The 26,827-nt window shown below is 41.8% G+C and overlaps 1 protein-coding gene across 1 annotated transcript in view; it reads right to left on the reverse strand.

The window, feature by feature from the left end:
- Window positions 1-26,242, reverse strand: part of COLQ (collagen like tail subunit of asymmetric acetylcholinesterase) — a 38,991-nt gene extending 12,749 nt beyond the window's left edge. Inside the window, exons 1-11 of the mRNA XM_066319466.1 lie at window positions 26,137-26,242; window positions 13,842-13,954; window positions 11,399-11,494; window positions 8,566-8,610; window positions 7,756-7,782; window positions 6,343-6,414; window positions 3,919-3,981; window positions 2,978-3,004; window positions 2,312-2,356; window positions 1,564-1,599; window positions 602-682 (exon numbers count right to left, since the gene is read on the reverse strand). Coding sequence (XP_066175563.1) covers window positions 602-682; window positions 1,564-1,599; window positions 2,312-2,356; window positions 2,978-3,004; window positions 3,919-3,981; window positions 6,343-6,414; window positions 7,756-7,782; window positions 8,566-8,610; window positions 11,399-11,494; window positions 13,842-13,954; window positions 26,137-26,242 — 711 coding nt within the window. The remainder of the gene's footprint in view (window positions 1-601; window positions 683-1,563; window positions 1,600-2,311; window positions 2,357-2,977; window positions 3,005-3,918; window positions 3,982-6,342; window positions 6,415-7,755; window positions 7,783-8,565; window positions 8,611-11,398; window positions 11,495-13,841; window positions 13,955-26,136) is intronic.
- Window positions 26,243-26,827: the final 585 nt, after the last annotated feature.

Below are 26,827 nucleotides of genomic sequence, written 5' to 3' on the forward strand. Positions count from 1 at the left end.
TCTCATCAGAATGAGGCAGGGATGTGCCTCTCCTTGCCATGCTGGGCATAACAAGAGTGCAAATAAACTACTTCCAGCTAAGCCTCTACCACTGAAATGCTTTTGCCATGCTGGGCATAACAAGAGTGCAAATAAACTACTTCCAGCTAAGCCTCTACCACTGAAATGCTGTACTGGGGAGTCAGTATCCAATTTACATACAATTCCTAGCCTTTACAAGTCACCTGAAACTCTGAAAATATAGCTCTGCTAGCATAATTTTGAGCCCTCTAGCTGTGAGGTGAGGCTGGGACCATAGCTCTGTGTTGCTTAGGATTCAAAGGAAGCCTTCAAGATCTGCTCAAATTGTATTAAATGAGTTCATTATGAATCCAGGATAAAGACAACTTTTCCCACGCTGCATGGGCGGGAGCTGAATGCTGCAGACAAGACTCCAGCCCAAAAGCTGAGGCTTTAACTCCTGTGTACCCTGTGCATGCCTGTGAGGTGTTCCAGGGCTTCTGTCTACTCCCTGTGTGACACAGTTCATGCCAGGAGAGCTTAGACCACACAATCACACAGATGCCATGAGTCACAGGAAGAGGAAACACCGTGGTCCTACTTGTTTGCCTCGTTTTCCAGGTCTTCCTATAGGTCCTCTGTGTCCTGGTACTCCGGATTGTCCCTTGGGGCCCATCTCTCCCTTGGTGGTTGCAGAGGGAAGCAAGCAGGAGGTAAGTGCATGGTTATACCTTCTTCATACAAGACAGCAGAGCACATTGTTTTCATTCACATGATTCCTCTAGATAATTTCTTTCTTAGAAATACTTATATTTATACTTAAAATTATTATGAAATATTTTTAAACAAATGTAAAGTGATTAAAAAAGCTCATACTATTTACCCACACACACCTCAAAAATCCTTTCCTAAGGAAGAGGCCACATGAGATCAGGAAAACACTTAGAGACTTGGAGAGGTCAAGGCTTGGAAAGCTCTCTGATCCCTCTGCAGTATCTTGCTTTGCTGCTAAGATGCACGTGTGATGAAAATACTTAGGGAAAGGAAGGTGAATTCACTCATCTTCTAATCTCTCTAGAAACAACTATTAACTTTTCTAATTTCAGAGACATGATTTGATTATGTCATAAAATTATCCATCTTTAGGTTTTCCATAAGCCAGCACCTGAATGTCGTTTGTTTTTCAAGCACAGAATGATGATGATGTAAAAATTGGTCAGAGTTATCACTGCTATTTGCAGTAGTGCCATTTTGTTTCAGAGTATCAAGAAGGAAATATTTATTAGTTTCAAGTGAATAAAGCCCTAGTAATTAGGGCCATTAAACAGGAGGAAGATTATGACTAAGCGAACAATCTGGGGAAAAAATAGAAAAAACACCAAAGAAAATCTGAGTTTTCTCTAAAGCTAAAAATCCTAAGGAATTTGATGAAGTCCAGACAGTGCTGGTCAGTGAGCCAAGCAAGAACTTCAATGTCTTACACCATCTAGAAAGTCCCTGAATCCACTCATTGATCCTGTCCCAGCATTTAACACAATCTCCCCACACATCATTCCCACTTACTTTTTGTCCCAGCATTCCAGGGAAGCCTATTTCTCCCTACAAAGTCAAAGGAGAAAAATAATCAGAAAATATGTAGTGATCTTTGACAAAGCAGCACCTTCCTTGGAAGAAAAAAACAAGTGCCATGTGTGGCTCTCAGTCAAAAAACCCTGCACTGACTCAGCACTGCAGGTAATGCAGTAGGTAGAGATTTATAAGAAAAAATTTTACTACAAAGCTCCTTGTATGGTGCCATTACTCCTCTGTCTGATCCTCTGCTGCCAGTTTCTGTCTCTCTGGCAGAATCATCCTAATTGTTCCTTGTCTACAGGCAGCTTTTCTACCTGGACAACTCCCAAAGCCTGCCTCAGGGAATGGCATTTCTCCATTTGCACCAAAAGCACTTCACTTTTCCTTTCTTAGTCAAAAGAACCCCCAAGCCACCAATTTCTCCCCCTTTTCCCCTCCTGGTATTATCCTATCAGCAGCTGAAAGCGTTTTGGGAAGCTGCCCAGGAGGGGCTGGGGTGACCTCCAGGGAAATCCTCCTGTCACTCATCAATCCCCCTTGCTCACGGGGCTGGGGGCGCACGGACATGGAGCTGCCCCACTGCCCTCACAGCAGATGGAACCACTGCTTTCCCCACCACTCCTGCCCTCCCTGGAAGATGCTCTCAAGCTCCTTTCCTCCATTCCCCTCCTGGTTTTCCCTGTCAGAAGCACACTGATCCTCAGATGCACATTCACAGCCATTGGGAAAAGAAAATTACCGGGTCTCCTTTGACTCCTTTGTCCCCTCTGTCACCTCTGGCTCCCTGAAGAGAGATAACAGGGGAACAACAGCCTACTTACCACCATTTCATGAAGAAGCAAAAAATATTTTTCCTACACAATGCAATATTGAAGTCAACAGAATACAGTAATATTTCAGAGTGAGGGATATGCTTCATTACTGATGTCATGACAGAATTGATGCTGACTGTAGGAAAAGGGACTCATTCTCCCCAAATAATTACTTTAAATACATACTTTCCTGGACATAATGCTTTCAAGTTTGATTTTTTTTTCCCAGCTGGCTTCTTTCCCCATTTCAAGTCCCACTGTAAGGTCTTAGTGTACAAAGTGTCTCAGTGCCAAAGCGTGTGCCACCTGAGTACACCAGACCAATAATGCAGGATTATTTCACCCATGCTGCAGATGGGGAACCGGTAGTGAGTTTCACTGTAGCAACTTGTTCACAAGGATATAGGGTGTAAAACTCATGTCTTCAGCACCCCAGCCCAAGCCACAAGACTGTGCTCCTTCTCAATGCATGTTTTCATTACTCAGTGGGACTCTTAGACTTTATCAAAATTCAATCTCGTTTCTGTAGTTACTTTGTGTTTTTAACGTGTTTCCAAATGTTAAATTATACATTGTTCTGTTGTCACACTGACCTTTTCTCCTCTAGTTCCAGGAAAACCCTAAAGGGAATGATAGATATTTTAATGCTTCTCGCTTTCAAGATCACCCAAGAAGCCGGACTTTCAAACTTTGAAGTGAAGAAAAAGAACGAAGCACAAATAATTAATTGCATCAACATGTAAGGCAAATGAATATTTACAGCTCCTAAAATTGCACTGAAACAGTATGGTGAAATATGAATTAAAGGCAAGACAACTCAGCCCAAAAGCCATTATGAAAGAGCCAGGTAAAGCCAGCAGCTTTGATTATGCTTTGAAATTGAAACAAGGGAAATTAAATGTAACTGAGAGTGAATGAAGCATTAGAAGCCACAATTAACAACCTAAACCAATTTTAACAATAATCTTCCTCTTCTGTTTTGTTTGATTGTTGGTTTTTTCCCCTACAGAACATACTTAAGTTATACTTAAGTAATCTAGTGTGATCATTAATATAAAACTGAGTTTCTCTTAAAGAAATATAGAATAAACAGAAGTGTTCAGTTCTTCTTTCCAATCCTTTATTTGAAAAACCCGATTACATAATTTATTTTGACGGTCAGTACATATGCCTAGTTCTAGTAGGGGAACCAAAATGATCTCCACAGTCTTATGAGGTGGGTAGAAAACTTTGCAGATATGATTTAATGCTGCAGATATGCTTAAGAACTCAATTTTTCTAGTGGGATACAATTATATCTGAGCTTGCTTTTAAAATAAATTACAAAAATTTATACCAAAGCATTTTTATGAGAAGCCAAAAAACACAGCCAAGCCCAAACAGACAACATAACCTTGCTTAATGTAGAGCATATTTTTATCTGTATTAGAAACATACATCTTGATAAATGCTTTCCAGAAAATTTGTGAGGGAAGCAGCTGTCAGCAGAGCATTAGAAACCGATGTCTGAAAATGCAGTGTTTGGTTAACAAACCTTGGAGCCCATTGGTCCTCTTGTACCTGGCAATCCCATCACACCCAACTCTCCCTTTTCACCCTAAAGGGGTCAATAAAGAGAATTATTGAATGTGGCTCTCTGATGAGGTCATATTTGAATGTCTGACAATTCACTGGTTCAGGTTTTATGTCAGATAGTTCAGCCTGACCTTGGTGCAGCATTGTGGACAGGGGCCTGTATTGTCATTGTGTTCTGCCTGAAGCCTCACATGTAATCTTACTCTTCTCTTTGCATTTTCTTGTGTGGCTTACTCTTGCTTCAGTTTTCCCAGATGTTATTAAAGGACATGCAAGCAAACCACCATCAGCAGTGCATCCTTTTCTGCATGAAGGTGCATTGTCTCTACCCAGCATCACTGAGCTGCAGAAAAGAGGCATTTTGCTGCATGTCTCATGGCTTGTGGAGGCATAGTGGCTGCTTTTATTGTAGTTCTGAGGCACCATGTGCCTAACAGTCATTTGGAGCCAGTACATCATGAAAAAGCTTTACAACCTCTCCTCTGGCTGCCATCAGCTAATTATATCTAGCATGAAATACAGAGTAGACCCCCAGACATGCAGCAGTGCTTTCAGCTGAATACATCTGACTCTTACTCTCTTCTGGCTTTCACTGTCTGAGAAATGGAAAGGATTTTTCCACTGGCTGCTGCCCCTGCACAAGTTCAGACAAGATTTGAAGGAATGAAATAGGACAAATGGGGACTGAAGAAAGGCTGTCTCAAAGTAAGAGAAGACAAGAAGACCCAGCTGAAGAAATGGCAAATATCCACAGAGGTGGGTGAGTTAAAAAACCTGAAACAGCAGCTTACTGGAGATTTACAGCAGGATGGGGATGCAGCAAATATCTGTGGTGAAGAAGAATACTGGAAGTTGGTGAAGATCAGAGATGAGGAGATAGGAAAGAAAGACACAACCAACTGAAGTGACCACAGAGATCTTCTGCACTGTATTCAACTGGAGCCTTCACTGACAGGCAGGAAAATTAAATTTATAGAGACCAGAAAAAATGAAACTGTGAACCTACCTAAAGAACAGAGGAGACCAGTATCAGAAGACACAGTAAAAGCAGAAGAACCAAAATCAAACAGCAAGCAGGACTTGAAGTTAAAGTATAGGAAAAAGTATTACTACTAAATATGAGGGATGCTTCTAGGAGTGTGATGAAAAAGCACAGTAATAGACTAATCTTGACTAATGAGACACAGGAGATTAATCAAAATTAGGAAGAGACTACATAAATAAAACTAATGCCTCTACAAGGAGAGGGCTGTATGAGTTTTCTGTCTGCTTTGCTCTCTTCCTTCACTAAGACTTACAAAGAAAAGAGTTGATTGAACTTTTCTCTGCCCTCACTGCTCCTGCTGTGGGAATTCTTAGCACACAATATGCTTCTGGGTGAACCATTTCCCATCTCAGAGTTCAAAGTGAACTGATTGATTTCTTTTAAGTACATACTCTCTTGCAGCTTGCCTACCTTCCCACATTCTATAATATGATGTTCTTCATCTAACATGGCTGTGAAGATCTTCAAAGTCTGCTTCCCAGATGTGGCTTGAATTCACAAGTCACCTCCTACTATTCCTGCAGTATCAAGAGCTAATGCATTACATCCTCTGAGATGAGGGCATCAACCTTCATAGAACAAATGAAGAGTCAAAGGTTTACCAGGAAAAGCAGTTTTGAATTTGGCATTGTGTGCAGTCCTTTAGCCTGATGCATCCTGGATTGAAGAAAAGCAAGTTGTCTCAAAAGTCCCACGAGAAGTTCCATAAACCACAGCTCCTGTGAAGAGCTGTTACACCCTTTACATAAGCCAGTACTTACTAAAGGACTATTCTGAAGCTTTTTTTACACCAAATGCAGGTGAAAGCTGCCACTTTGCAGTAGCTAAACATGTCCTGTCATTTCTTCTGCTGTTGGTTAATAAAAATAACAGGAATAAACATTTGTTTGTATGGGAATGAACTTCAAAGATGTGATCAGCCATTCTCATGGTTTGTCATCTCTTTCCCTTGATATTGGCCTGGTATTTCCCTCTGGTCACATGAGCTCAGGCAAAGAGATCCTCATAAAGAATAGTCATAATAATGGCAATCTGTTTAGAAAGAGTGATTCATGTGATTGTGAGACACCAATGAGACATCAGTGAGTCTTCATTGTATTGATTTCCCTTGGACATGTTTAATCCACTTAAGAAGTGCTACAGGGTCTGGACTGAAAGTGGAGTAACCTAACCCTAGGCTTTGCAGAGCAGTGTAAGAAAGGGGACAAGTACAGAGTGTCCTTGCACTGCTACAGCTTCCCAGCCTCCTGCAAGTAGCTGTTTAGAGATTTCCCAAGACAACTCATCTGTTCAGATTGTGATGTTGAACAGTTTGTTCCATGTGAATTTTAGCCTTACCTTCGGTCCCACAGGTCCAGGCCATCCTATGGGTCCTGGCATCCCAGGGACGCCTGGGGGTCCTGGTCTGCCCTTGAATGGAAAACATTGATTACAATGGTTCATAAAACACCATTCCTACACAGGTCACTACTGCAGACAGGGGATAAAAAGACCTACATGTACTTATAGCCATGCAAATCCAACTTATGTTGAGAGCAACACCAAATCTTTAACTAACTGTTCCTGTTACTATGGCCCTTATTCTGAACATTGCTACATTGCCGGCTATAATTGCTCTTTATTAACTACTATATGACCAGCAATAACTACACATGTACATACAGTTATTTCTGTTTTAATTGCTGCCTGTAATTCACTCTTTGAATATCACCTAAAGTGCTGCAGATAAATGCTATTACAGTGCCTTACACTGCTTGACAATATGATCTCACAAATGTCATCATGACATTCAGGGCCAAGAGTGAACTCTCATGGGCTGGACAGCTTTTAACAAGAGTTGTACAGATTTATTTCCATCCTGAGCAACTTCTCTTTCAGAACCTACTTGTTTTTGTCAGAATAATAAGTGTTGATATACTGTGCTTAAAGTTTATCATTTTTGTAGGTTGATGTGTTACTCTCTCAAAGATATTGCTGTTTTGAACCCTTTAATTTGCATTAATAATACTTTTGTTTACTGTAGAGCATTTGAAAATAGATTAAAGAAAATTACCTCTTCTGTTTATGTGTTTTATATTTATTTGAATTACTGATTGGTAGCTGGTGTCAAAATCCTTGGTGTATTATTAGAAGGGTACTTCTTTTCCTAGTTAGTGACCACCCCCTCCATATCTCTTATTTCATCCTGCATTTCTGTCTTCTTTAAAGTTAATTATATTAAATGGATGTACTTAGTGACTGAGATAACATATTCTGTTTCATCACATGTAGGGGCACATATTTTTGACAATATATCACGGCTCGTATGTCACCAAGCATAGGATTGTAGTCAGCATATTGCATTGGTGCCAGAGCTCTGGAAGGGTAATCATTAATGGTTTTTCCTCCAGGGCATCTGGCTGAGCCTTGTTTGGACTTTGGAGGAATAAAAAGTTTGATTTTGCTTTGGGGTTTTTTTGGTACACGTTTTGTAATAGCTCCCATAATCTGCTTCCTCTGTCCACACAGGCACTTCAGGTAATGTCCCACTCTTTGACTCCTCTCCATGCTTTCACTCAAGGAATTTGTCAAATTCAAGCCAGCTGGGGCAGCTCTGCAGCCCTGCACCCAGAGATCCCTACCATCCACTCCGAGCACAAACAGGCTCAACTTCAACATCAGCTCATTTTTCTTGAACTCTTGTCTGCATCCCTGTCTGACAGCTGCTATTAAATATCAGAAGAATTTCTGAGACAGCACCTTTGTCCATACCTTTCTCCCAGGCCTGCCAATCTCCCCCTGCCAGGGAAAAGAATAGGTCAGTCTTGTAGGCACCACATGAAGCACACTGTCTCTTAAGTCTATGCAGCAATGCATTTCTATTTAAAACAAACAAACAAACCCACAACCCCCTCCCTCAAAAAACAAATCAATAAATAGCATCAAACAAAACACTCTGAATATCTTTGTGCTCAAGACTGTGTTTACAGAGATAAAAGGACAAAAAAAATCACTGTATCAGAGCTCCTTGGTCTTTCCTGTGTTCTCAGCCCTAATCTACAGTCAACACCTTGTATAACAAAACACACAGTTAGGTGCTCATCTTCAGCCATAAGGCTCTTTAGGCATCATTATGGAACAAATTTTTGCACATCTGAAGACATAACATAACATGTAGGCCAGCTTTGATATCTGAGCTGTCCCATACAATTCACACAGCATATGGGAGAGCTCGGCTCCTCACGTCCTCCCAGAGGAACAGGGAGCTCAAAGGCCTTTGGGTCAGTAAGATTACTGACTCAAATTTTGCACCTGAGATGCTTTCTCAAAGCATACCCTAAACAGAGGTCACAGCCACAAGAAGACATAAAATATATTTCAAGACTGAAAATGAACACAGAAAGACTAAGTTTTAAATTATATTTTCATACCAATTCATAGCTTTACAAATTCAAAATTAAAGCTGGACCCTCCATTCATAAAGCCCACCATTCACTAAGCAGACAAAGAAAAAAGTGAACACCCTCCCCTGCTTCTTTGCTCCTCAAAACCACATCAAACTCCATAACAACAGACACTTACTTTCTCCCCTTTTGGTCCCATTACACCAGGAATTCCTTGTGGACCCTAGGGAGGAACATGAATGTTATTATTAAACTGCATTAGTGAGGTGCTTGTCTTCCATCAGCTTTTGACCCTGTATGTGTCTCCTGGCACCTGAGGAGTTGGGGGTTGTGTTTGAATGTGGCCTCCAAACACCAGCTGTGCCACAGCTGAATGGCAGGATGGAGACTTGGATTGACATGGGAAGGGCAGGGGAATCTCATAAATGAGGAGAACCTGCAAGAAACACAAGCCTGGGGCAAATGAAAGATGAGAAGTTACTAGAGTCCTGAAGAATTAGCAACCAGGACACGGAGACACCACATCAGCTGGCAAAAGAGGTCAGCCCAAGGGGTGGTAAGGGAAGTAGCATCAAACATATGGGATGGGGTCTGCAGGATGGGATGGACATGGAAGATTGCCAACATTTCTGAATTTTGAAAATATTTCTCTCTGTCAAACAAGGCTGATTCTCCTTTCAGGAGACTTAATCCAGGGAGACCTTGAACACCTTTCTCAGGAAAAAACTGCCAGAAAATAGTTTTATTTCTAGGAGGCTTTGGTTCACAGATCACCTTTTACTTTTAAATGACTAAGGAAAAGAATCCTATCAGCCTGCATCAGGGAAGCATTAGATTCACTGTAAAAGTCACTCACTCCAGGTGTGGATCCTGCCCACCTTACACTATCCAAAATGTGATCAAATTGTACATGAATAGGAGGAAAATCTATCCACAGACACAAATTACTCCAACTATTTTAGTCAGTAGAGTTACTTTAGGTTTTCAGTAGTGAAAATCAATGCATCCTATTAGAGCCAGAGCTAAATTTTATCTTATTTGTGTCTTTTAACTTTAGGATACACATGGGAGGAATTACACTCAAAATTATACCATTACAAATCTAATTCTTCTTCTGATGAAAATATATTAAAATTCAGCTATGAGTCAACAGTATGAGCTTTTGCAACTCCTCTGAAAGCCATGCAAGCTACAGAAGAATTCAGAAGTAATTACTAGATGTCTCTTTGTAATGGTAGCATTTTTTTGCAGGTGGCCATTGTCACGAAAGTATTTCCCAAATGACTGCTGGTTCCAGCATTGTCCCTGTACAGGGCTCAGTCCTGTAATTTGTAATTAAAAATTCCAAAGTCATGTTATACCCATCCTACTGTCTGCTGTTATGATAAAACCTGCCAGCCTGCTCTATTTAAAAATATTCTTGGAGGGATCATAGGTCATTTTGTTGCAAGATTAATATTATTTATAGCAATGGACTTTGTAGAACAATAGATTCAAATTACTTTCTTGAAATTTAAGTCAGAGAGACTATCAAGAGGATTTTTTTAAAGACAGTCTAGCAAAAACTGAAAAAACAAGTGGTTTTTTTCACATGAACAGCAGCTCTGGATCATGGCCAATCACTCTGCAAGGCTGTTTCATAATGCAGAGAAGACTTTCTTCAAGACAGAACTAGGCAAACATTAGGTATCGCTTCTGACCACACTTTCCCACTCTCATGAACTAAATGAATCTTCCTCATCCTGCATATTGGCAAAGACAAAATGGCAAAGTAATAAAAGACAAAGTTCCTGGGGAGCTGGAACTAGATGATCTCTAAAGTCTCTTCCAACTCAAACCATTCTCTGATTCTATAAAAAGAAGACTTTGTGGCTTTCACCTTGAAACTTCTAGACCCTCCAATTATCTTCTGAAATACTGACTTATTAATAATTAAAGCTAAGTTTTTTGCCACATAACTGAGCCTTTACTTTGATATGCTCTCCATACTTTTTAAATGGCGTTTGGGTGCTTGTTGCCTTCTCAGGCTGCCAAAGCCTCAGTCACAGCTTTGCTGAGCACAGGCCCTGAGCCGTGTCTGCCTTTGGCTGCATGGCAATAAACTGGCACCCAGGGGCTTAAGGAAGATTATTGTCCCAAGCACCAGGCACAGCACACAGATTGGGACTGAATGCCCCAGCAGGAACTGGAAGTGCCTCTCCACAAAAACTCTCCATTTTCTTTGAAGGGAACTGGAACGGAAAAGCAAATGGATGATCCGCTCGACAATACAGAGATGTCCATAAAAAGCTTCCCTCCAGTCTGGTCTAGCTGTACTGTCTCTGTTCACTGTCAGGAGGTTGTACTTGTTGACCTTTAAAGGTCCTTTCCTACTCAAACTGTTATGTGTTTTTAAGACTTCTGACCTTCCTCTGAAGATTTCTGAAAGAATAAATTTTAGAAAATGAAGTGTAAGATCAAAAATACTGGTCTGAGGCTATCCAGCAAGTCAGAGGCAGAGATGTTGCAGGTCAAGCTAGGAGTCCCTGCACCTCCTGAATCCCACCCCACTGCTCTGCTAAGCCCCTCCTTGTCCCCGATTTTACTGTAGATGTTTGCCTTCTCAGGGATGTACTCCACCAACATCCCAGTCCATTTTATCTCTTGTGCATCCACTTCACAGGCTCTTGTCTTCACAAAACAGGAGAACAGAGTCTAAAGCACAGAAAAAACTGACAAGGAGCCTCTGAAGGAAGTGATGACACATCCGTGGTTTTGATGGATGCTACCCACCGTAAAACTCCATGAAAATGAAGGGTGAACTTGAAAGAGAATGAAAAATGTAAGGCAGGGATGAGAACATAGGGTAAAAAGCCTACATGATTTATGCAAAGTCATGTCAAAATTAAATTGAGCCAGAACATGGCATGTTTATTGAGTGGTAAGAAGTGTTTTCACATGCTTCACAGCTTTGTAAGGACTTTGGAGTGAGTGAGAGACGGATGTGGTTTCATCACACGTGCATGACTCACCTGGGGGCCAGGAGGCCCTGCAGAACAGTGAGATTCAGGCAGAGAGGAAGCCTGTATTATCTGGAGCTCATGACACAACTCTTCCATATCCAGCTTCTATGAAACATCAAACATATGAGTGAACATGCAGCCACACGTAGCCTGTTGGAGAAATGCATAAAAATCCAGCCACCATACACTACAGCCTCAAAAGAGTTTATTTGCTCCCTTTGGCAGAAGTCTGGAGCTTGTCACAAGGTTATCTTCATGGATGCTTGAACATTAGCACTTCAGCCTAGCCTCCTGCCCTGTGCTTCCTCCTCCTCCTCCTCTCACAGAGACACAGCCAGGCTGCCCCTCTGAGCCGGCGTGGGACCCTGGCCTATTCTTAGACCTGACCCTGCCCTCCCTGTCCCACTTTGCCAGCAGCAGCTCCTCTCCAGGAATAGCATCTTTACTCTAATAATAGAGACTTCACTCAGGGAGGGCACAGGCAGCTTGAACTTCGCTCCAGAAGATACTAACCCAGAGGCATTCATTCACTGCAGATCAGAGGCAGTGCCTCAAGCAATCAGTGAATGTCTGATCTTTTGACTTCAGTATTAAGCTTTCATGAGTGAAATGCCTTATTTATGTCCTGTGACAAAACTGATCCCCCCTGGAAACACAGATGAACGCTGAGCCAGAAACACTGCATTAAAACAACTGATCTTCAGCTTCCAAGAGACAGGCCATTTTCCATGAAAGCTCTGACCACTGGCTCCAAAGAACAAATTACTCATAGTTTAATTCACATGGCTCCCACCCTGCTCATAACTGCTTATTTTCATATCATGCTTTTATGGGGAGATGGTGTGAAGGGTGATTTTAGGCTCAGATTACTCTCTAAGCTGCTTGCAGGAATCTCAGGGACCCTGGTCCCTGTCTTGTTCCTGCTGATGGAGTACACAACATTCCTAAAGAGATCATGTCTTTGGATCTCGTTTCTGTGGAAATCACGACACACAGGGGAGGTGACGAGGAAGGCAAAGGCAAGTATAGTTCGTGTGGAGAGAACAGCACCCTGAGTTCAATCCTGATCAATCAGAAGGCAATACACTGTACTTTTCCTTGGGTTTCACTCATAGGTTTTATATTTTTAGTATCTCTTGCCAGGCAATCATATTTGTAGGCTTTTCCTGTCTCACCTTTCCCAACAGGTTACTTCTTGCTTGACATTTTGCTAAACATTATTTGCAGAACACTAGCAATAATTGCAGTGTTTGTATATGATGAATGAATATTAAAATTAAGGAGTAAGAATTACTGAGTATGTAGAAAAAACCTTTATCCTGGGATGGAGAATATATTGTAGTTGGCAGAATCTGCAGTAAATTGGTCAAATTGCTATGTCATTTTCCCATTGTATCCTGCACATGCATATGTCAGCATATGTGCATGGACATACATCATACACGGCAGGTTTGTGAATAAGTGGTGAGTGAAAACTCCATACCAGCATATCGAACACATATGTGTTTCTGCAAAATGAAACGGTGGGGAATAAATTCCACAGGAGGATTTCAGGACCTTCATTTCACCTTCTAGGTAAGGCAAATGTGATGCTGGACAGGACATATACATATACATGTGCATATGCATATACCCTGAAATCATTGTACAGGATGGAAAATTGCCTTTCTGTCCTCCTGGTTTACTGCATTGCCAATTCCTCTGGTCCAGGATTGCCTTACTATAAGAAGGTTTCAAAAGAGAGTAAGGAAAATGTTTTAAGTTAATTGAATTAACTGCAGGAACAAATCCAGCCTTATTTTATTTCTTGATCTATTTGATATTTACCTCAAGCCCCACTCTGAGATGTTGTGTGATTTTCCTCACAGAGCCATATCAGCACAGGTTTGCTGAGTGACACCATGAATCACTGCTTGAGAGGATTGTCCTGGGTTGTAGTTTAGGGTGTATTCTATCACCATCTTCAGTTAATGGCCCATCAATGCCTTTTGCATGACTCAGAGATAACTCCCTCCGGGAGTTATCTCTCTCTTTAATGGGCCATTAAGGCTCTTTTCCATGACTCATCATCCCATTGTGAGATGCTCCGCCCATGGGGAAGAGCCAAGCATTCTCACCTGGATATAAGCTGGGATTTAGGACAGTAGAAGCAGCCCTCACCCACTGGATTCCCAGAGGACCGGAGCTACCAAACCTTTCTACAAGATTTCTGTTTCAAGAAGACCACCTCGTCTGGACTGTTTCCATCACCCTGATCAGGTTGTATTCTGACTCTGTCAGTGGTTTTTCTTTTTGTATTTATTTTATTTTATTCTATTTTATTTTCCTTTTCTTCTCATTAAATTTTATTTCTGACTTAGAGCCTCTTACTTGGTTTGTTTTTAAACCACAACAAGGATGCTTCATTCTTTGTCCCTAAAATTCATGTAAAAGAAGTAAAAGCCACACTTACAGTGCCCCAGCTGTGACTGAAGTACGGTGGTGGGAAGAGGGGAGGTGGAGGAGGGCCAAGGAGGCAGCACGCTCTGCAGTTGAGTTGCTTCTTCTGTTCCAAACAAGGGAGATCTGTTCAATACAAACACTCATCTGTTGTCTTGAACAGCACAATCGTTTCTTACAGAATAAGAGAAGTTGGCATCTGACAGTATTGCTCTACATCCTGTATGCATCGATTACAATGCTTTAATCGAAGCAGGGATTTAAGAAACCCCGAAAATTCCAGACAGGTGACATTAGAAAATGAATCAAACATTTATTGTTTTCTCTACCCTCTGTTCCAAAAGTCTGTTGCAGATAACATCTTCTGGTCCCTGCTATGGCCCACTTGCCACCAGGAAAGCACTCAGCACTGTTGGCCATCACCTTCCCTGGGAACTGAATCACTCCAGGCACCTCCATGATAAGTGGGAAGTGCAAAGCTGTTCTACAACACATTTACTTGTATTTCCTCTGGAACTGCAACCAGGTTGCTGTATTTCTAATCAGTGCATCATCCCTAAGAATAAATACCCTACAACTCAAACTTAGCTGATAGCTTAATCACTGACTGACTGGTAAGACATGACCTCAGTTGTGTTTGGCAGTGTATTTAACGTTTTCTAAGGGGTAAACTTCATCAAAATATAAGAAACTGTGACCAAAATTCACAAAGGAAGGTACTAAGCTGGTGCATTTATACTCTGTATTTTTTCCCTGAATCTTATTTATTTTTTGGGAAATACATCTCTGATCAGAGTGAAAGCCTTCTTCAAAGGTTTTGCCAAGAATAGGAAACATTTATTTATGTCTGTTGGTTTCTTCCTGTAGCTAGTGGCAGCTGGAATGGGTGTGTGTGAACTGAAGGGTGGCAGGGAGCCAAGAAGAAAAGCCTATGGTGAAGTATCTGGTATTAATAGAAAATCTCTAAATTAAGTTTCTGGGAAGACAAACCTGATGAAATTGCTAGATCTGTGCGCAAATCAATTGCAGGCTGGATATTAGTCACATCTCAAGGTAAGGGAAGAACAGAGTTACTTCTAGTTTTTCAAATGTCTCAGAAAATATATTACCTCAGTTCCACCATCCCATGTTAACAGGGACAGCATTTTCTCAGTCCTGATGCACAGAAAAGAGCTGAGCAGATGAGTGGGATTCAGCAGCATTCAGGGGTAGTTAATGCCATCTGGATTTTTTTTTTCTCTATTAAAACACTATTTGTGATGACACCTTTGAGACCTGAGTCAATTGAATTCTGGAAGGGCCCATAATGGAGACTTTTTCTCAGCTTTTCCTCACAAGTTTGAAACTCAGTCAAAAACTTCCATTTAAGAGAAAGGCAGAATATTTATTAAAACCTAGGTATATTGTTTTAAATTAAAGCTTTAAATACGTACGGAAAATGCCAATGTCTTTAAAAAGTAACAGAAGTATGAGTCACCTGACTCTGGTGCTTACAAGTAATAAATTAGATATGAAGAATTAAGTTTTATATTGGCTTAATTCAGTCACACTTATGCAGCTACAAACAAGTTTTTCAATTTTTAACATGCATCTTCTGTGGCTGTCTGAGTTTCAGGATTGCATTTGAACATGCTGCATTGGCACAAAATAGCACAGTATTAAGGTAATGGACAGCTTGTAATTTTAAAGGGTATAAAGTGTGATCACTACTTTATTTTAGGCCACATTCCAAGATAACGTTTCTTAGTATCACCTCATTTCACAGTCTAGATAAAATTTCAGCAGGATTATTATCATTCAACAAGAATAAGAATATGGAAACTATCCTGATGTGGCTTAGTTGCTAAGAGATCACTACCAGCAACCCTTTTCCTGCAGAAAAAAGTTTACATTACTGCAGCTGTACTGCTACTTTAAAATAAACCAGTGTTGTTCTTTAAATATTTTGCAATTATAAGATTAAATATAGATGTACAGCTATAGTTCTAATATGATACTTATCACCTCCTCATGAGTAAATTCCAGTCCTAGGTTATTGAAATTTTGGATTCTCCTTTTTTAGAAGAAAAGCCTGAAAATCTGTGGAGCAGCTTTATTGTCAAAAACACTATACCTAAACAAGACAGTAAAAAAATTAGCCCCTGATTCCAGTGTTTATCATCTTATGCTACTGTAACACAAGTTAGATTGAAGCCCACTCTGGCTTTGCTGGAATGAACAGTGACAACATGAACTGATCTCAATGTGGAGACAAGCAAAATCTAACTACCAGTAACAGTGATAGATAATATTACTAGAGATATTATTAGATACTATTACTAATAGATGTTATTACTATAGATAGAGACTGAATGCTAATAGACACTATTATTATACACCAAGTACTCATATACCATTAATAGTAAAGATATTGCTATATAGGACAGGTATCAATTATGTAATGGCTTGGGTAGTTAATATTTCAGGGGCTCCATCAGTAACTTTGGCTATGCTCTGGAAGGTGCATTTGTCGAGCAAATATTTAAGGAAGATTGATCCTAGATCCAAGAACCTTCCCTACTCAGGTATGACAGGTGATGTGACAGAAGGAAAAAAAAAAAAGAATAAATAGAATGATTCACAAAGGGGCTGAAGGTATGACTGATCTTCCAGTAAGCACCACATTTCTTTGGTATGGATTTTGTCAGTAACTGCAATAGGTCCAAGATATACAACCACTACAGCATTGTCCTGATTAATATTGCAGAAGGGTAACCTTGGCAGGCTTACAGGCTCTCTGCAAATGCAGTGCATATTTTTAGGCTCCAGGTTAGCTTTGTTTGCTAAACACAGTTTCAGAATACCCCAGTCCCCATCAGTGGAAAAAATCTCAGCCCAAGAATAGGACTGTCACAGTTTTCTGTGAAATATGAAGACCCTGCCTACACAGAGCATGCGTTTACATATCTCATACAGAAGCTGCTCTTTCAACAACTTCAATTCCAAAGAACATATTCAATTATAAGAAAACAGACAAAATGAAAAAGTCCCTTTAGGGCTTGTCCAAGAAGCTGTTGTTTTCAAAGAATATAAAAATTAAAATAGTCACCAGTTGAAATAGAGCTCATTTACATTCTCATGTTGTTTTTATGGTCAAGGCTATAAGTTAATCCAGTTCAAGAAAGTGACTTCATAAATCTATGGGTATACTGCCAATGGCAGCTTCAGAAAACAGCCTACTTCATCTAAAGCGTGATGTTTCCTTTAGTTCCTGCAGATTTCTTGTGGCCATAGCTGGAATTTGGGAACTCTTATTCAAGATGGTACCATGCAGAGCCAGAGAGAAGCCTTCATCCAGGCTGAGTCCCCTGGAGTGGATCTCATATGAGGTCTATGAGGCCTCCTAGGGCAGATCCTAGAGGAATCTTCAGCTCCACAGTTGCAACAGAAATATCAGAGATATTCTGCCCTGAATTCAAGTCAGATCTACAGGATTTCATTGAAAAAAAAAAATCATAAATAAACCATGAAAGGGACTTTCATCCTAAAATCACAAAGCTGTAGGCTGAACACCAGGAGGAAAGGACAAGAAAGGAGAAGGATACTTAACATGTGTTTCCCTTCCTATTTATGATCACATTGATCCAGCAAGTCCTGACGGGAAGCTGAGCTATTATCCAAAGTCTTCTCACCCTGCCAGCAGGGCTGGTGGCTTGCCCAGCTTGTGACAGGCAGGGCTCTGCTGGATGGAGCCCTCTGAGGGCTGACACCCAGCACAGATGCTTCTCCCACTCAGATGGCACTCAGAATTAATAATAAACGAGCTGGGCAGACCAGCCAGTTCATGAATGTGGGCTTGTCCAGCTGAAACTGAGCCTTTCATCTGCTTTGTTGTCATTCATTCAGGCTCCTCTCAGCCTCCTTGCAAGGACAGCAGAGTGCCAGAGGCCGCAGCCACTCAGCTCAGGTCTGTACATCTACTGCAAGCAAATAGGGCACAATTTCCTCTTACGCTGGGAAAGTTTAAGAGCTTGTTACAGGTGCCTTCATTTACAGAGCAGGTGCAGGTTTTAAGCTCTCCTTCAAAATGCCGAAGATAATTGCCAGCATTACCAATATATGCTTCTTAAAAGTGAGTTTTATGAAAATTTTTGACTCAAAGTGTGTTTTAAGGACATATGAGCAGACATGAGACTACAGCTTGTGTTTGGAGCTGGGTGGAACAGTTGAGTTAGCAAATTGTCTGCATCTCTCAGTACATTTTTGAACTTGGACCTTATAGTCGATGGCCTAGATATATCCTTTCCTGTAAACCAGATTAAATATGCCAAAGAAATATATCAAGCTTAGGTAATGGTGTCTGTGTAGAGGGGGTGGTGACCCATGAGATTCCCGTGGGAGTTACAAGATGAGACACAGAGCTGCAGCTCTCCCCTGCTCCTACTAGTTTCCTTTTGCTTAAGATGGGCTTCAGACTCTTTAAGAAGCAGAACAAAGCAGATCAGAAATGATTTCAACTAGTTTTAGAAAATGAAGACATCTAGATGAAACCTCGCAAGCTTCTTTTAATAGAATCATAGTATTCTTTAGGTTGGAAAGGACCAATAAGTTCTAAAGGTTAACCTAGACTGGTCAAGAAAATCTCATAAAAATTTGGAAGTGCTCCATTTTTAATCTCTGAAGAACCACAGGCTGTGGCAGCAGTACTTTACCAGCTGATGCACACTCAGAAGACATCATAAACAAACAAACAAGCAAACAAATAAATGTATTTAAAAATCAGTCAGTGTTCCCAAAGCTTGACAATAGCATGATCCCTGGCAGGCTGCCTGGACGGCGGGTCTGGACATTCACCTGGCTCCAGGAGCAAGGACACTCTGTCCTCCATCCCCACCTAACATTTAGCCCACGTCTCTCAGCAGCTCTGGCAGCCTGGCTGGGGGTGAGGGGTGGCTGCATCTCTGAGGTCAGCCCTAGAAAACACTGCACACATGGCAAGATGGGGGAAAGCAAAGGGGCCTGTGGGATTTTTAAGCAAAGGCAAGGCCTTTTACTCCCTGTATGTAAACATTTTGGACATTTTATCTGTGTGCATGTGTATGTATGAGGACAACACATATGCCAGATTATACACTATTCTCTCAGACTGATTGCGGAAGGAAAATTCTGAGATCAGTACAGGGAGAGAGAGAGAGAGGAGGATTTACTTGTGTTGGCTCTGCATTCTGTTTCACAAAACAATAAAAAACCCCAGTAAAATCTAATGGGACTAACACTTCGGTGGCTTATAAAATGGGTTTGTAAGATAAACCCACGTCTTATAAATCCCAAGGACCATGACAGGACTATTCTGTGCAATATTCCTGTTATTGCCTTTCACTTGCAGAGCTGCAGAGCTCTAGACACTGCTAAACAATGTTGACAATTCTGTGCACTCCCCATCAGTGCATGACAAACTGAGGCACAGAGAAGTTAAGCAAGTCCAAGTCCAGGGAGAACTCAATTACGGTACCAGAAACAGACTTCCAATCTGCTGAATTACAATATCTCATCTCAATCTTTTATGAACCAGATCATAAGACTCAACTGTTCATCACACCAGAGCAATAGTATACACACTCTGAGTATTAAAGCCTAAGAATTTGCCATAACCTGCAGAAGAGCCTGAAGCCCTAAAGATTAAAGCAGGATGTCAGCTCTGAGTCAGCTCTGAAAGGCTTCTGCCTGTCATTCACTGCTACACAGTCCTCTCCCACTTCGTGTAAGGGCAGTAGCAACAAAGCTGAGAGACACCAGTTCCACCCTTCTGCAATTGTAAGATCATAATCTGTCAGTGCTGGCATAGATCAAACATGTACTTGACTTTGATGTTCCTCCACCATATGCTCAGACAGTCCCAGACAATCCCTATGAGACTGTGGGTGTTGCTGTGTGCTCAAAAAGACTTCAGAGAAAAGCCTCTCAGTTCTTTGAAGGTTTATTGCCATCAACTTCAGATTAATTCCTCATTATTCCCTCACGACAACAGATTCTCAGACCAGTCAATTTTATCGTTCTGCTTTTGACTCAAAACCCCAATGATATATTGACTTCGTGTTGTAAAAAATTTTTAACTTTGTAATTTCAAGAAGCTGAGAAAAACACTCTGTAATCACTTCCCTGGGTAGAAGAAAACTGAAATTGTAGCACTGCCTTTACTTGTGTGCATTCCCCAGAAGCCTACATTTATCCATACCCTCTTGCTAGTTCCTGAGGAAAATGGTTAACCTTTTTTCCCTACAATGTCTCAGTTCTCTGTGGTTTTCCTACACCTGTCTTGTCTTCTCAAATGCTCTTTTACCATCACAGCTGTGTGACTACAGAAAGAGTCCCCACAATTTCCTTTCCATTAAAGGGCTGTTTCCTTGGAGAGAAGGGAAGAAACAGAACACCAAGGCTGGGGTCTGTTAACCCCTGTCGAGTTTTTCCTCTCTTGTTTATTTTTGATCTTCCTCAAACAATTCCCCCTAGATTTGAAGGCCTTGCCCTATTCTTTTCTACCTTCTAAGCTGCAGCACAAGACAAATCTCCCAGCTGTGTCCTGGCTGAGTGCTGTGCTGCACCACAGCTGATGCTGCAGCCACACACCATCCTAGCACCAGGAGTTAAAGAGTGCAGGGATGCCGGGTCTATTGTGACTACAAATGTCCTCCTGTCTAAACACAACTGATGCTTTCCTATGGTTTTAACTAAGATTAGCACTTTCTTTTGCTGCAGCCAAACTGCTGGTGCTTCTGTGCCAATAGCCCCGCCATGGGAAGCCTCAGTGTCTGATAGGAAATATTGTCAAACGCAAGGAGGGTGAAATGTGAAGTCACAGGCTGTTCCCCTCCTGTGCAGGGGTTTGGTAATATTGACCATACCCACAAATTAACTGTCCATACTAAAGGGAGAGGTCTACAGGCACCATCTGTCCACAGCTACATAGGGACTAAGCTGATTTTGCAGCTCTTTGGATTGTTTGTTGGTGGAGCTTCTATCCTTTCAGTGAAAACACCTGATCTTGAAACAGCTTGCTTTGCTGTGCTGGAATTTAAGCCTCCACCTTTCAGTCTGCTCATAACAAAACTCCAGGATCCACCAGCACGCTACAGACAGTGCTATCCTCATTCATGGCAAGGGTACAGCAGGGACAAGCTTGGACCAGCTGGATCTCCATGTCAGCTGCAGATCACTTTCAGCTGAGGTTCCCATTTGGGAAATGCTGCCTGTCGGAAGCATTCGTGAGTTATAGAAAAACCTCCAGATCAGTTACTGCTTCCTTTGCTGGAAAGCCAAGCAAGCACTGCCTCAGCTCCAGTACTGACCTCTGTCCCTGGCAGCTGGAGGACTTCTTCACAACCCAACAAGTGAATGTCATGATGTCCAACTTCAACAGGATTTCACTGAGCCCTTTCCCTTCTTCTGCGTTATCACTGAATCTTTTTTGACAAGACAAGCACCTTGTCAACCAGTAATGCCATAAACACATCAGAAGCCTCTTTCTTCTCCTGCATGCAAGACCAGGGCTGTACTTAAGGAGCTTTGCTGCAAACAGGTTCCAGCTTCCTCACTAGAGTCTATGTCCTCTTCTGATTTTTATTTATTGCTGCAAGGCAAATTCCCAACCTCCTGAACTGCCTCTGGTGTCCTTTCCTTGTCCCTTACCCACCCAGGATCAAGTGGGCTCCTACTCACTGGTTTACTGTGAATTTCAGAGCATCTTCTGGGGATCTTGGCTACTGTGGATGACATCAGTGTTCCCTTTGCCCTTGCTGATGAGAAGGTGGATGCAGGCACGGAGTCACAGACAGGCCACCAGTGTGGCTGCTCTGCTCTCACCTTACTGCAGCACACACCACCAGAGAAAGTCTGTGGGTCCTAAGGTGATTTCTTTCCTGAGTATCATCTGCACTGACCTGAGCAGGACACCCAGTTTGGGATTTTCACAGTTCATATCTACTACAGGAGAATATACAGATAAAGTCAAATCAGGTGGTTTTCTAAAACTCTGTTTATTTGAAGACCCATTTACTTGAAGCAACAGTACCCACACCTTAGTAGGCTGTTAATTTGCAACCAGTCCAAGCCTTTCCCCAGAGGCTGCTCAGGAACTGTCTTGTTTATCAGCTTAGAAGGGCAACCACCACATTCTCCTTCTTTTGGCTTATCCTTCTAGCTACCTATTTGGGCTATCAAGTTAAAACAGCCAATCCCAAGGTTGTTTTCTTCTCTAATGCTGAACAGAGAATCTACTGAAAGAATACCGTGTGTCCCTTTCAGGCTCCTATTAATCACAAACAAGACAGAAAGCTCTCAAGCATCCTGCCCCAAGACCTCTGGCTACTCAGCTCCACAGCTTGGTGACTGCCCTCTCATGGCCAATGATACTTTGCTTTCCTTCTTCTAATGAAGCTGTAGCCTTTGCCAGTGGCTCATTTCCATCAGGAATTTTAATCTAATCACAGCTTTCCTGGTTATCTTTGTTCCATGAGAAACCCAGTAACCAATGCTATCAGGATGCTCAGCACCTCCTGGGCCCATGCTGACTTTACAGAGTAGAGCCAGGCTTCCTTTCCTGGTCTGGTATTTTTGCTTTCTAGTCACTCTTTGGGCTATTTTCCCAGCAGACTCTGGCTGCTGCCTTTTGAGAGTCTTCAAGCTTTTACTTTTCATCTTGTTTTAAATTCCTTCTGCAACTTTCTTTCTCCTGCAAACAATCTGATAAGTCATTCTCTTGTGATTTTACATAAATAAATATTTACAATTGCTCTCTTTAGAAACAGAATACATCCACCTGACATCTTTGTTGTCCATTATGACAGTAGTTAGGGTCCCTGCAGGGAAAAGAAAGCCAAACCCTGATGATGGGATGAAATATTCCTCTTACAGAAAGACAGCTCTGATCCCAACTCCCTCAATGTCAGGAATCAGCCTTGTCTGTGTGTCCTTTCTCTCCTGCTGTTTCTCTCACAAGTGCACAATGCCCTGTCCCCAAGCACAGCACCACAGTGGCTCCCAAGGTCCCTTCTCTGTGCTGCCCAGCCACAGCTGTCAGCCCACACAGCTCCTCTTCCCAGCCCACCTTGCCCATCAACACAGCTCCAAAAGTGTCAGTCCACAAGAAAATCAGATTCTTTTCTGCAGCTCTGCCCTGAAGTCTGGCTGCAAATATTACACTTTCCTGACTCAAAGAGGATGAACTAATGCTCAGTGAGATATAATGTTCCTTTTCTTCAGGAGAATAACAGGTCAAAGGCAAAGAACATGTGAGGAATACTGCCAATAGTGGTCTGATATCCACTTGAGTTATTTTAAACTGATCCACCCCAATATTTACAAAGGACTGTGAATCAGTGTTGACTGTAGCAGTCAATTAAATCAAGGGATGTACTTGTGGAATACATAAAAGGCCAGAAGAAGCACTGAGATGCAGTTCTTTTTCTTTGGATGCTTCTGGTGATTTAAATATTGTCCCATCTCTCTGTGAAACCTTGGGCCTGGATGAGCAATAAAGGGGCGGAGAAGGAATGAGGAGGAGAGGAAAAGAGTCTTTCTACTACCTGAATTTGGGAGGTGGCTTCCTTCAGGCCAGTTCTTACAAGGTGCAGACTGGTTCATATAACCCTACTAAATATGACTACAGAACTCCTGCCTTCCTCATGTGAGTGCAACAGTTCAGGAACTTCAGTAGGGCAGAGCCCTGAAAAATAGATGTAAATGACACCACAAACACAAGTGGTGTAAGGGTGGGATATGACAGGTTACCCTGAAAACCATCTGCTGTCTCCAGGGCCAGAGCTAACCATCCTGGGGGTCTTCCCTGCCATGGGGACCCACAGCCACCTGCTGTCATAATATGTCATAATGTGTTATAATATTATTCCCTGGGACATTTTCTCCAGAAATGATGCTTCAGAACCATGAGACTCAACTCTTTGGAGCTGACATGACACTCAAAACACTTCTAGAAACAAGGATGCACTGTTCCTTGAGGCTGATGGGACTCAAGGTGGAGTTGGCAGAAAAAAAAGATCCAGATTATTCTTCTTTCCCCAGTTATTGTATAAACACTTTTCCACCTACAGGCTGTTTCCCCTTTGCTTTCTAGTCACTGCTTTGTGACCTGTAAGCCTTCTTATTTGTGACCTGTTGCTATGCAAAGATGTGTGAGGACAGAAATAATAGTATTTTTGGGCGAGAAGTTTCCAGACATACCTGGAAGATACCGAAATGTTTTTTCCCAGCTACAGGAAAGACAAGTGATTGCTTGAGAACATTCTCTCTGCTAAATGGGATTAGTTTCAGAATTTCAAAGTCCACTGCTGAAATTCATTCTTTAAATGTGAAATTGCATCCTGGTGCCAAATACAAATAATTGACTCAGCTGACAGTCAGAGAACATTTGAGAAATCATTAAAATGGAGTTAATTCATCTTCTCTGTCTACTGTCAGATTTCTACCAGAAAAATCAGAACTTGCTGCTTTTTTCTTAGAAGTTTCTTAAAATGCAGATGCAACCAAAGCAATAAAGGAATCCCTTATTATATAATTTTTAATACCAAATAGCCTTGATTAGCAAGTAATAATGACATACAGGTATGTCTCTTATTTCAGCTCTGCAGCTGTGGGATTATGACAAAATCTTTGGCCAACTGCTACTTTTTCCACATTTTATCAAGCAAACATTGACAATAGTGGAGCCTCACTAAGAGCTTGCTGGGTATAAAGGTGATTTTCAGTGTCTCAGCCAGAAGAACAGTGTTGGATTTTGCCATGGAGCAGACTGCAGGTGGTGCCCCATGGGGTATTTACAGACAATACCCCAGGACTGTCCTGTGGAAAATGCTCCATTACATAGAGCAGGCTCTGGCATTTTCCTTCATGTTTACCTCTTCTGCTATGGTTTCAGCAGGGGTGACAAGTCTTCCCTCTTCTTAGGGGCAGGTTATTTGTTGAACTGTTATTTCTTAGCAGGACAGCTCAAATGTCTTCCGCAGACACACAGGTATGTGCCGTAGGAGAAGGCAATGGAAACATGACATTCTTGTTTCCCTATGTGGCATCTACAAACGTCAAAGAAACAAAGTTCTTTAAAACAAATTTTGAGGTCTGATGTTATTACAGAACAATTTGGAGTATATCAGGGAAAATAAATCCTGGTGATTCTTGAACCTCACTGTTAACTAACCTCAACATAATGGAAAAAAGCACATCCCTACTGAAAAGAAATAGTAACAAATTTAAAGGCTTTTTAGCATCTTAGAGAGTTTGAGTGTAAACCATCTGGCTCCATGGGTACAGCAGAGGGATTTGAAAGGAAGAAAGGCTGTGTGCCTTTAAGTCCATGTCTAGGGTTGATTTTATGTACAGACTTAAAATACACACCCCTTCGATCACTGTAAAAGCCATGGGGAGCATCTATAGATATAGCAGGCCCTGACCTACCAACCTCTGTTGAACCATCTCAAAAGTCTAGTACTGAAGAAACATAGGACATTAGTTAGAAGCATCTGTACTGATACAGAATAACAGACAGAAGGTGGAAGACAGCGAATTGCCACAAATTGGTGAAAGTTCCTCAAAGAAGATGGAGTCTGAGTTCTCACTGGCTTTCCCCTTTCTTTGCACAGAACGTGACTGAAAGAATGTCTTGCTGCTGAAACTGTAAAATCTATTAAGAGGGATTTCCAGGGCCCTGGCTCAGCTGACAACTAATTTGTTTTGTCTTTGCCTAGCAGGGATTTTCCATGCAGTGGACTCTTGTTTGCTATGTAAGTCATCCGAGTATTTGTTAGTGTCATAGCCAGAGCCAGATGATGTTTATTCTGCTAACATCCAGTCAGGCTCCAGCAGCACTCATTGAGGTCAGGGCTTTATTTATAGAAGCAGATATACATTGAGATTCATCTTCTTTCCCTTGGTGTATTCTACCTAAACTCATCCAAAATAGAAAGAAACACGCAGACATGCAAGTAATAAACTAATTGAGCCAGATCCATGCATTAGCACAGCACCACAGAGGCCAATGGAAAAAAAAGCATTTTTGAACAGCTGAGGATCTTGCCCATTATTTCTCATGAGGAAGGGAGGGGTCTAAAACCAGAAATTATAAGGCAAAAAGCAAAACTGACCAAGCAACAAAATGTCCTGGCGTGTGGCAGAGCAGGTCTGCAATGCAAAATCTCTCAGCCGAGATCTGCAATTTGGAGTTTGTTTTTTTCCTCCTGTGCTCCCAATCATCAGAAAGTGCAAGAATCAGAGTGCAGAGTGCTCCAAGCAAGGAAAAGTAACGACTTAAAGCAATTTACCTGCTGAAAGTGAGAAGACATTGTCAGCGTAGGCAGTCTGAGGCAAAGCAAAGCAGAAGAAAAGCAGCAGGTAAGATCCCCGGACAAGCGGGCTGAGGACCAACATGCTGGCTCTGCCCTGGCAGATCCCAGCTCAGAGGCGCAGGGCTGCTTTGGGGCTCTGTCTCTCCCCTCTCTCCCTCTCTGCCTTGCCTGCTCTCTGCCTCTGCCCTCACTATGGGATGCGTGTGTGTCTGTGTGTGTACGTCTCTCTCTCTCTCTCTCTCTTCCCCCTCCCTCTCCGTGCCTTTAGGAAGAAAGAATGCCAACCATTTCCCATTAAATCTTCTCCTTACACTAGACACAGTTATATTTAACTCCTGTGCTGGATCAGTTGCCCCTATTGTGGACATTAGCTGCTAAAACTGAGGCATGGGGGATTCTGGTTTTGCTAACAGAAGCAAAAAGGCACTTTGGATAATAATAATGATGAGCAGGAATGGGAGAAATTAAGAACTGGACTGTAAACAGAATCCTTCGGTACAGGCAACCAGACACCAGCGTCGAGATGGATAAAATCCCTGATTGATCATCTTCTACAGGTCACTAATTGCCTTAATGAGAGAGATGAGCTGTGACCTAACATCTGCTTATCCCTGGTAGCTACGAGTGTTGCATCCGTGTACAGAGTACAGCTCAAGGTGAGGGATGC

Source organism: Sylvia atricapilla, chromosome 1, assembly GCF_009819655.1.
Source record: "Sylvia atricapilla isolate bSylAtr1 chromosome 1, bSylAtr1.pri, whole genome shotgun sequence".
NCBI classification, from domain to species: Eukaryota; Metazoa; Chordata; class Aves; order Passeriformes; family Sylviidae; genus Sylvia; species Sylvia atricapilla.